Source organism: Petromyzon marinus, chromosome 1 (genome assembly GCF_048934315.1).
Source record: "Petromyzon marinus isolate PM22_M1 ecotype Great Lakes invasive population chromosome 1, UKy_Petmar_22M1.pri1.0, whole genome shotgun sequence".
NCBI lineage: Eukaryota > Metazoa > Chordata > Hyperoartia > Petromyzontiformes > Petromyzontidae > Petromyzon > Petromyzon marinus.
In genome coordinates this window covers 18180783-18192692 of record NC_133667.1, presented here as the reverse complement: position 1 = coordinate 18192692, position 11910 = coordinate 18180783, and the positions used below count along the sequence as shown (strand labels likewise).

At 39.6% G+C, this 11910-nt stretch overlaps 1 protein-coding gene across 2 annotated transcripts; it reads right to left on the bottom strand.

The window, feature by feature from the left end:
• Nucleotides 1–261: 261 nt before the first annotated feature.
• On the bottom strand, nt 262–10979 carry LSM6 (LSM6 homolog, U6 small nuclear RNA and mRNA degradation associated). Of its 2 annotated transcripts, none has more exons than XM_032963550.2 (4): nt 10828–10979; nt 5236–5353; nt 3673–3786; nt 262–679 (listed from the first exon to the last, which is right to left on the bottom strand). In XM_032963550.2, the coding sequence occupies exons 2-4, from the start codon at nt 5327–5329 to the stop codon at nt 645–647; spliced, it is 243 nt and encodes an 80-aa protein (XP_032819441.1). In that variant the 5' UTR covers nt 5330–5353; nt 10828–10979; the 3' UTR covers nt 262–644. The 2 variants fall into 2 exon arrangements, with proteins under 2 accessions (XP_032819441.1, XP_032819519.1); XM_032963628.2 differs by having other exon boundaries at nt 10823–10914.
• Between the last annotated feature and the right edge of the window lie 931 nt (nt 10980–11910).

The following is an 11910-nucleotide window of genomic DNA, read 5'->3' as shown; positions in this document are numbered from 1 at the left end:
AAATTTTGATCAGTGAATGAGGAACATAGTGGGTGCAGATTGGCCCCAAGCACCGCAGGATATGTCTGAATACCAGGGATATGTGCACAATTGGTACACAATGTATGCTAAATTGGTACTAAATATGAAGTGCGACAATGTAATTTTTAAGTTGGAGTTTAAATGGCGCCAGTGGTGATTTGGTTGAGAAATTACCATGGCCTAATGGATTGCATTGACAGATACAGGCCCTATCATTGTAAATAAAGAGACGTAAAATACTTTTGGTACTCTCAATTCTTGTATTTACTGATCAATCAACAAAGTCATAGTTATCCAACAGTTGTACTTGTATGAGACACTCTCCAGTTGCAAAAGTCATATGCCTGGGGTATAAAATCCCCCAAAAGTTACACATCAAAAAGCAAAGACAAAAACAAGAAATGCAATGGTAGATACATTTAAATTAGTATTTTTTTTCCATTTAGATTGACAAAAAATGGTTTGACTTTAGATGCAGTAAATAACTACCTTGCACTTTTACAAAGAATATAAAAATACTAAATTCTTGATATTTTTCAAAAAGTAAAATACAGGTGATGCACATCAGAGCACAGATTTGATCCTTTTCTTTTTCACTGCTGGATCTTGTTGTAACTTGCACCTCATATTCTCCTCTTCTGGGTGCTAATGTAAAGGACTGGTAACACACAGCATGCAATACATAACAAAATTATCGTTAAAAAACATTTTTTGTTTAACCAGATGAAAACTGATTTGCAAGAATGACCTGGAGAATTCTGCTGCCAGTAGAGATGATGATTGCTGTTTACACTAATAAATAATTTAAAATTTTGGACCCTGACACCTGCACATAACGGCCTACTCTTGCAAATGATGTCAGATCTTTTAACGTCCACTGTAAAATAGATGGCACGTATTTTGCTCATTACACCCACAGTAATAATCAGGGTAGTCACTGGATTCAAACTTACTCCGCTTGGCCATATTACCGCCAAAAATATAAATAGCATAGACAATGTATTAATTGTCCTTTATATTAGTTGGTAATTAATTAGACCAACGAATGCAATAACAAAATAGATAAGCAGAGAAAATGTATATATGCCTGTCCAAAAAAAAATAGAATTATTTCTTACACAATCAATCGGCCTATTGCATCATTTCAGCAACAAAAGACAACTCTTAACTGGTTTCGACAGTGTCTCATCAGCAGTCAAGCTTGTTTCCACCAATACTTATGAACTGCCAGATGTTATAGGCAAGGACTGTCTAAAATGGGCCCTAGTTCAAAATGTGTATATAATCACACAAAATAGTAATGAGTGTCATTGTGGAAAACATAAATAACATTAATAAGCAGACAATATCTCCTTCATATCTGTCTCTCCACGTAACATGTCAGTATTTCTTCCAATCCATTGGAAACTTCTGGAATAGTTAATTAGGATATACAAATTTAAACTTATGTATATGACAATATCTTAATGGGAATCAGTTTTAAAAAAAGTGCTGCATTTTGACAACAAATTTGCATAGTTGTGTACATCCAAAAAAACATCTAATTGCGATTCATGGTGTAAGCGTCATGAATTTAATCTGACAGAAATGCAAGTTTTCAAGTGGTAAGTAAATGTATTAGGCAATATCGAGTAGACTCTCAATCACATTTATGCACACATGAAGCGAATAAGCGTTTTAATGACGTAGATATACAAACATTTATCAAACTGGCTAGAAATGACAAGGGCAAGGGAGACTTATTCGGGGTTAGAAGTTGGGGAACAGGTTACAATTCAGGTGATTTCCGGGTCCTCCAGACACCCTTGATTTCTATCCCGCTGGAAACCACACTTCACAAATTGAAAGAATTCAACACATTCATCAAAAATGCTGCCTTCATAGGAAAGTATAAAATAGAAGACGTTTCGGGCAATAGGGCAGAAAGGAAGAGTGGATTTAAGTTGGATACGGCATTTTATATTCCATGTTTCCTGATTGAAAGTGTTTACATTAACCATACAGTGATGCATTCCTGGGTTCAATTCTCATTTCAATATAACTGTAACTAGCATAAATGCACATGGTAATGATTGCCTGGGCTCAATTCTCACTTCAACAGGATTATAAAATGTGTAGAAAAATTACAAAGTGTAATTATGACCTCACCCTCAGTTCCACCTACATTTTCTGTAATATACACCAACTGAGGTGGGGATGGATTGGCGATACATTGGTTAGTGCACTGCGCTACAAACGCGAGAATGATGCTCGGCCATGGCTCACATCAGCAGAGAGTGATATCTATAATCTGTTTCGGTCCAGGGTCCTCACCAACAGACACTGACCAGCATGGTAAAGGATGACTTAAAAAAACTCCCATGATTAAGATACCCATGTAAAGGACTTCATGGAGCAGTGGACTGACATAAAGTTGATGAAAAGTGTGAAAAATATTCTTTGTAAAGAATTAAAGCTTTCGTGACTGCATAAAATACTCATTGGTTTTTTCGGTAAAGTTACGTATGTAGAAATACCTTAAAATTATATTAAAATAAATCAATCACGTGCTCTCTATGTGTTGCTTTGGTGTCGCCCTATAGGCTCCCTCGCTATTTGATTTTACACCTGATGAAGATCGCTTGTGTTGCGGTCGAAACTTTGTGATTGATTTATTTTAATATAATTTTATGGTATTTCTACATACGTGACTTTACCGAAAAAATACAATGAGTATTTTATGCAGTCACGAAAGCTTTAATTCTTTATTAACACACTTCTACGGGGAAGTTACCTTTACAGTCCTGTCCTAAACGTATTGTACCCCTTGCCCTCTCCTACCCCTCCCCCCACCTATGCTGCCGCGCAACTCTGCTCTCTTCGGCCCCTCCCCCCCACCTTTACTTTTCTATTTAAGGCGTCTGTCTGTTCATCTCTCCGGCCCTTTTTCTTCTTTCCTTTTCCTTGCTTCTCTGTCCGTCTTTCCTCTCCTTGCCTCTTGATGTCTCTGTATATGCTGACTTGTAACTCGTATTTGTTCACTCTGGTATGTACAATCCAGAGAATGAACACGAAATGTAGCACTTCTGAAATTCGTGGTCGGCCAGGTAAGTGTCTAACTGTGTTGTTGACCTGACTGGTTTTGCATCACATAATTTGTCTTAGGTTTGTTGAATTCTCGTCTCTCATCTTCTTGTTGTATTTACCTCCGTGCAGTTTAACGCTCTCTATGTGTTGCTTTGGTGTCGCCCTATATACTCCCTCGCTATTTGTTTTTACACCTGATGAAGATCGCTTGTGTTGCGGTCGAAACGTCGTGATTGATTTGTTTTAATATAATTTTATGGTATTTCTACATACGTGATTTTACCGAAAAACCCAATGAATATTCTTTATATCACCAATTCCCACTAAATCTTGACCGCTTGTGTTGCGATCGAAACGTTGTAGTTTTTTGCTATTTTTTATTTTCTTTGAACCTATCTACGTAACTTTACCAAAAGACCCAAGAATATCAATTCCCACTCATTTGGCCAATTTACAATTTAAGTTAAGAAAACTGCTTCCAACAGCATATATAGCAGGTCAACGTCTTCTTTCTAATAATACACATAAGGTATAAAATAATGTCATTACATCGGTTTAACAAAAAACTATTTAAAGTAAACTGACCATTGTTTCCTCTGATGAAGGCATCACCATATTTGTTCTTTAGTTGTCCATTGACATACTCTTCCGTTTGCTCCAGGGCAATGTTCATGTAGCCATCGAGGCAGGCCAGAACCCCTAGAAACGACAGTTTCACCACATGCACCTCAGGCCAAATATACTTCTTATACAAACACATGCAGTACATTTCAAACAAGTATGCACTTAGAATTGATGAGTATTTCGTTGTATAATGTGCATCTAATCACTTAGAAAACTTAGTAATTAGTATTTGAGTGTTCATGGTAAATTGACATAAAACTCACATATATAAAAGATACACATACAGTATGAAGTGAAACTTTGATGTATTATTCAGGGGACAGGAAACACTCAACGTTAGCTCTGGGAAAATTTTGGCATTTTAGATCAAATATTGTTGAAGTATGTATTATAAACAAAATCGTATAAATAAGTGAGTAATGCCAAGATTAAGTCTATTCATGTTATGAAATAAAATAACGTTTTCATCCATCAGCCGATGGGTGTCTTGGATAAATCTTCACCCGCAATATTTGCTAAGCAGGCAAACTGTACTGTTTTCAACATTCTAATTCTCATCAGCAGTCATGCTCGTCAAACCTTTGCTTACTATTGTACTTTTAATATATAACGAGCAATATAGAGCACCTGAGAAGGCAATACAAAACATAATTAACAAACAAAACACATTGAGAGTATTCAACTGTGAAAGTTAATAAAATACCGTAACAACGTGGTTAATGAGGAAAAGAGAATAGGCTTTAAAATTTCTGGCAATACAGGTGTTAAGATGTTCAAACACTAAATAGACAACTATAGCAAGGCATTACGTCTATTAATGCTCTGATATTTTCACTGCCTTACACTGTTCACCTTTTGGTGTTCCCTGGTCTAACAAAGGTGAGACAAGGCCATAAAGAAGGCTATCTCTGGCACAGGCCAATCAGTTTCAAAGACAATGCATATATTATCAGAACATTTTGATTTAAAGCTTTCGTGACTGCAGGGATTCATATTCTTGGTTCTTTCGGTAAAGTCACATAGAAGGGAAACAATAAAATAATAAAAAATATAAAACAATAAAATTCTCACGACGTTTCGACCTCAACACAAGCAATCATCATCAGGTGTGAAAACAACAGCATTTGAAATTTGCTTGCTGTTTTCACACCTGATGATGAGTGCTTGTGTTGCAGTCGAAACGTCGTGAGAATTTTATTGTTTTATATTTTTATTATTTTATTGTTTCCCTTCTACGTGACTTTATCAGAACATGTTTGTGTGGATCGTGTACACTTGTTGCCTTAGGTGTCTATTTGGTGTCTGAACACCTTAACACATGTATTATTGTCAGACAGGGTAAAGTCTATTCTCTTTTCATTATTTTGCTATTAGAAAAAAAGTTCCCAAATGTGAATCATCAAAATGCCTAGTTGGCAATACTCCATGTTAAATTTTATCGTTTTAACCTGATTTCAATGCATTTATGCCAATTTCTATAACATAGGTATGTTCAAAATGTAAGGCCATTATGTGAAGTGTTACCTCTGTAATCCACCCCTGAGTTGAGTTTCACCACCACAGGGCGACCGATGATCTGCTTCAGAAAATCACTTGGGGTTTGTTTCCGCAAACTCATTGTGGTCAGAAGTCTTGGTAGGTTCTGAAATGAATGGTAAACACAAAATCATGTGTATTCATCAAAGCAGTGTACTTGTTAATATGAATATGTATGCATCCTGTGAAGAATCTTTGCATAAGCAAAGTTCACTTTCTGCACACTGACCAGATTAGAAAGCTAAATAGAGTTGACGCCCAACTAAGAGCCCACATGAGTAGTGGGAAGGTTCAGCTGTGAGGATGGAAGGTTGAGTCCTGACAGACATTGAGTGGCCTAATAGCAAGATAACTTACTGGGATCATTTGGTGGTCCATTTCGGAAAGGTCAAAGAGGAAGCGGAGTGATGCATGGGAACAATGTTTTTCTACTCTGCAAAAACTAAATATTCACCAGCTCATGGGGAGTAGAAATTGGTGGATGAAATACGAATGCAATGTCACTTTCATTTTTATACATATATAGAATAACTATGAAACCAAACAGTTGTTTTACAAGATATGGTAACAGAACACCGATTTGTGTTCATGCAAAAATATACGTGTCTAATTTATTTTTTCAGAAATTACCAAGTCAAATTGTTGCGTAACTCATTTGTTCTTAATATCATGCAGGGAGATGGTAGAGGTTATGGGTGATAATGGTGTTGTCAAACAGCTATTGGCACTCCTCAAAGTGCAATTAACCTGGCACAAGCACAGTGATGAATGCACCACCACCTCGTGGCAAATGGCAGCAGCTGTGCATGTGTTTATGCTTGTAACTGCCAACAACCACAGTTCACCACAAAGTGGCGGTAACGTCACTATGGCGCTTGTACTTTGAGGCCACGTGAAGTATTGAATACCCGCTGACAGGTCACGGAACAGACTCAAATGCCATGGGTTGACTGACTGAGATGACTGGCAGATGCACCAACTGTGCTCCCCACTGTGCTAAATCTCTGCGTTTTAGCCGGCCAGCGCTGTTGTGAGCGTCGCTCATCTGTACTCCGTTGTGAATGCACAATATGGTTGTTTATCTACATGTGATTTATTGTACATTTACCAAACATGTGTATCTTTCCTGTTTATGTGCGTGCAAACGTATGCTTTTACAATTTATTGTTAATACAGTGAGGGAAAAAAGTATTTGATCCCCTGCTGATTTTATACGTTTGCCCAATGACAAAGAAATGATCAGTCTATAATTTTAATGGTATGTTTATTTGAACAGTGAGAGACAGAATAACAAGAAAATCCAGAAAAATGCATGTCAAAAATGTTATAAATTGATTTGCATTTTAATGAGGGAGATAAGTATTTGACCCCCTCTCAATCAGAAAGATTTCTGGCTCCCAGGTGTATTTTATACAGGTAACGAGCTGAGATTAGGAGCACACTCTTATAAGGAGTGCTCCTAATCTCAGCCTGTTACCTATATAAAAGACACCTGTCCACAGAAGCAATCAATCAGATTCCAAACTCTCCACCATGGCCAAGACCAAAGAGCTCTCCAAGGATGTCAGGGACAAGATTGTCAACCTACACAAGGCTGGAATGGGCTACAAGACCATTGCCAAGCAGCTTATTGAGAAGGTGACAACAGTTGGTGTGATTATTCGCAAATGGAAGAAACACAAAAGAACTGTCAATCTCCCTCGGCCTGGGGCTCCATGCAAGATCTCACCTCGTGGAGTTGCAATGATCATGAGAATGGTGAGGAATCAGCCCAGAACTACACGGGAGGATCTTGTCAATGATCTCAAGGCAGCTGGGACCATAGTCACCAAGAAAACAATTGGTAAAACACTACGCTGTGAAGGACTGAAATCCTGCAGCACCCGCAAGATCCCCCTGCACAAGAAAGCACATATACGTGCCCGTCTGAAGTATGCCAATGAACATCTGAATGATTCAGGACAACTGGGTGAAAGTGTTGTGGTCAGATGAGACCAAAATGGAGCTCTTTGGCATCAACTCAACTCGCCGTGTTTGGAGGAGGAATGCTGCCTATGACCCCAAGAACACCATCCCCACCGTCAAACATGGAGGTTGAAACATTATGCTTTGGGGGTGTTTTTCTGCAAAGGGGACAGAACAACTTCACCGCATCAAAGGGACGATGGACGGGGCCATGTACCGTCAAATCTTGGGTGAGAACCTCCTTCCCTCAGCCAGGGCATTGAAAATGGGTCGTGGATGGGTATTCCAGCATGACAATGACCCAAAACACATGGCCAAGGCAACAAAGGAGTGGCTCAAGAAGAAGCACATTAAGGTCCTGGAGTGGCCTAGCCAGTCTCCAGACCTTAATCCCATAGAAAATCTATGGAGGGAGCTTAAGGTTCGAATTGCCAAACGTCAGCCTCGAAACCTTAATGACTTGGAGAAGATCTGCAAAGAGGAGTGGGACAAAATCCCTCCTGAGATGTGTGCAAACCTGGTGGCCAACTACAGGAAATATCTGACCTCTGTGATTGCCAACAAGGGTTTTGCCACCAAGTACTAAGTCATGTTTTGCAGAGGGGTCAAATACTTATTTCCCTCATTAAAATGCAAATCAACTTATAACATTTTTGACATGCGTTTTTCTGGATTTTGTTGTTTGTATTCTGTCTCTCACTGTTCAAATAAACCTACCATTAAAATGATAGACTGATCATTTCTTTGTCAGTGGGCAAGCATACAAAATCAGCAGGGGATCAAATACTTTTTTCCCTCACTGTATGTAGGAATATAAAATACAGGTCTTTGTGTATGTTTTAAGGTCAATTTAGTTTTGTGAAAGTATAATATATGTGCATGTTTTATATTTTACACGCATGACTATATCTCCGTATAGTGTGTATAAGTATATCGGCAGTGTCAGGTGAATAGTGAGTTTGGCGAGTGGTGAGTGGAGTGTTTACGGAGTAATGCAGACGATTCCTGTAGGAATTGCATTCAATTCTACTGTGGGAAATTGCTGCAGGAATATTTTTTTCTCCGGGTAATTCCCATTTCAAAATCTTCATTCGGGTGTGATTATAGCGAGGTTAGGATGCCATCTAGTGGAAATTTCAGTTTCAGTTTTCATTTATTTGGTATAGCCCTGTGAGCCATCCGGCTCTTGAATCGGGTGCAACCGCAACAAACAAAAAACATGAACAAAAAACATCTTAACAGAAAAATCCAGGAAAAAACTGCCAAGTCTTGCAGAAAAAAAGCACCGTACACCAACGCTGTGCAAAAATCCCAGTGGGATGAAAGTCAAACACTTGCCACCATCCTTCAAACCCGTTGGTGAAAAATAACAAAGTTTTTGTTTACATTATAATCTAAAGTTTATGCAAGAGCTGGGGGCTTATGGGACCCCGGGGTCCCACCATAAGCTTCTAATATTCAAGTGTGTACTACTCTTTCTATCTCTTCCTACTCTATGTATCCCCATTTCCTTTCCTTACAATTGCTTCTTAATTGTTTCCTATAGGGGTCCCTTTTTGTCTTAATACGTTTATGTTGGTCATATGGATGCAGTATAACCTGGTGCTCTTCTTTGCTGTATTTGTTTTGAATATATAACTGAAATTTAAAGCGTATACCGCTCTCTTGCTGCTTCCACATCACGTGTTGACACAAAGAGAGGCCTCCTCCTCACATCTCTTCTGGTACCCGACGTCATGTTTGTCTGATTAATTTCTTTAAAGCTGACGTGAAATCGTTGGAAGCGCCACTATACTATGCATTTAGAGTAGTAACAACCATTTAATAGCGATTATTTTACAGCCTAGGACTCGTCCGTGACAAAAAAAAAGGTATGCATCGCCATTAAATTCCTGCAGCTTCATTCAAATGAATGTAATTATATTGAAAATAGCAGTGCGCAGCTGTCACGAAAAAGGCAAGCTTTGACAATTTCACATAGTACATATATTGAATGTAATGACGCATTCAGTCATCGATTCAAAGTGATTACAGGCATGAAATCGTTCACGTGGGTAAGGAATATTTAGAAATTATGCAAAATATATGGCGTTAATTTAGACAAATTTAGTTAAAACCGTGCAAAATAACAATCGAGAAGTAACACGAAATTGATTCTTGAATAATATTGTGACTGCAAATTGTGATTCCACAATTCAAAGATCCCAATATCAGGGTAATAACAATGATCAAATTTAAATTCTGACTTGGGAAGTGAGAATCGCCCAGTACTATAAGTGTGCGTATTGAGTGTATTGTGAGTATAGTGAGTGTATTGTGATTAGACCGAGTGTGCAGTGAATGTGTTGTATAAAATAAGTGTAATTTCGTTTCGTGTGCGTGGTAGTCATGTGTTGAGTATAGTGAGCATTTTTTACTGTATTGCTAGTATTTGTGAGTGTATTGTATTGCGATTAGTGTATTGAGTACTGTATACGATTTAGTTAGCGCGTGTTGAGTAGTGAGTGTCCATACTCTTTGGCTCTATTCGGTAAAGTCACGTAGGTAAAAAATAAAACAAAAAATCACGACGTTTCGGCCACAACACAAGCGGCCTCCATCAGGTGAGGGGACCGGGCTGTCCAGAGGACAGCGTTGGAGTCGTGATTTTTTGTTGTTTTATTTTTTACCTACGTGACTTTACCGAATAGAACCAAAGAGTATGGATCCTTGCAGTCACGAAAGCTTCAAATCTAGAGTAGTGAGTGTGTTGTGAGTAAAGTGTGTCGTGAATTGAACATAGTAAATGTATTGAGTACGATGTGCAGTGAGCTTGTGTTGAGTAGTGTGTGAATATAGCAAGTGTATTGTCAGTATATTGCATGTATGTTGAACTTCTTTCACACCGCACGTAGCCAACCGTGCTAATCGGAGGTGCGGAGTGTAGTGATTGCATTGTGTCGGGTGGTGGAGGGTTACGACACATTTATAAATAACGCGATCTAACCCAAAAACCTTAATTATGATTGTGAGTATAGTACGTGCGTAGTGAGCGTGTTGAGTATATTTAGTATAGTGCGAGTGGAGTAAGTGCATTGTGAGTGTATTGTAAGTATACTGAGCATAGTGGGTGTATTGTGAGTATTGAGCACGTGTTGAATATAGTGAGTGTTGAATATAGTGAGTGTATTGAACAGTGAGTGCAGTAAGCGTGTGTTGAGGAGTGAGTGTACTTGGGTGTATTGTGAATATCGTGAGTATACTGTGGAGAGAGCGTGCTTGGCATAGTGTGCATTGTGAGTACGAATAGCGAGTGTATTGTGAGTATATCGAGTGTATTTAATGTATTCTGAGTACAGTCAGTATAATGTCAGTATAGTGGGTTATTGTCAGTAAAGTGTGTATGAGCAATGAGCATGCGTTGAGTACAGTGAGTGCATTGTGAGTACAGCGAGTGTATTGCGAGTACAGTGAGTGTATTGTGAGCGTGTGTTGAGCATAGCGACATTAACGCGAGTATATATCGAGTGCATTGTGATGAATATAGAGTACGACTGAGCGTATCGCGAGCATAGCGAGAGTGTATTGTGAGTACAGCGAGAATGTATTGTGAGTATAGCGAGTGGTCAACCCTACTGCGTCGAGACGAGCACAAGGCGATGTCGGGGCCTGCGGATGGCGGGATGGCGGGGACGGTGCGCGACGAGGCTCATGGGGGAGGGGTAGAACGCGATTTGTAAATCGCGGCCGTCCAACAGCGACAGGCGCGCCGTGGGGGGTGGGGGGGGTGCGCTTTGTGCTGTGACCCGTCCCCGCCTGTGATGACGTCATCTCAGGCGAGGTGACCAAATCTGATTTGAAGTTTTCGTGACTAAAGGAAAATTACTCTCCGTTTCTGTCGGCAAAGTCACGTCGAAAGAAAATAAATTAATATAATACGAAGTTTCGATTGCAACATGAGCAACCGTCATCAGGTAGAAATACATTTGAGAGCGAGAGAGACACAGACACGGAGATACACAGACGGACACACAAGCAGAGAGAGACAACACAGAGACACACAGAGACCCAATTCTTCTGTGTCGAGGCCTTAAATATAGAGAGAGGGGGGGGCAGAGAGAGAGGTGGTTCTGCTGGGGCAGCTGCTGGAGCAGAGGAACTAGCATGTCAATGAATCCACCCCGAAGCGACCGAGAGGCATTGAGTCTCTGTGTTGTCTCTCTCTGCTTGTGTGTCTGTCTGTGTGTCTCCGTGTCTGTGTTTTGCCTCTCATATTTAGTTCTACCTGATGACGGTTGCTTGTGTTGCAATCGAAACGTCGTATTCTGTTTAATTTATTTTCTTTCTACGTGACTGCCGAAAGAACCGGAGAGTGACCAAACCTCTCAACCACTTATCAGTGCCCCATCTTATTACAGACCAATTCAGACCTTCTTGGTAACCCCGTGCCCCTTTCTAAATCTCAACGTTCATCGTATACACTACACTATACACTACTATACACTATACTACATACCTCTAAACCACTTATCAGTTCACCATCTTATTACAGACCAATTCAGACCTTCTTGGTCACCCCGTGCCCCTTTCGAAATCTCAACATTCATCGTATACACTACACTATGCACTACAAATATCCCCCATATAGCCTTAACAGACTGTAGGGGCAAGTGCTGTTAGCGAGCACCTATGAAGGCTGTAACGGTACACGAGGGGGTG

Bases quoted from the DNA above. Each gene is read 5' to 3' on its own strand.
- LSM6 (XM_032963550.2), bottom strand. From the start codon at position 5,329: ATGAGTTTGCGGAAACAAACCCCAAGTGATTTTCTGAAGCAGATCATC. The intron at 3,787-5,235 runs GTAACACTTCAC...TGTCGTTTCTAG, and splicing joins CTCAGGGGTGGATTACAGAG to GGGTTCTGGCCTGCCTCGAT. The intron at 680-3,672 runs GTCAGTTTACTT...GTGTGTTACCAG, and splicing joins CTTCATCAGAGGAAACAATG to TCCTTTACATTAGCACCCAG.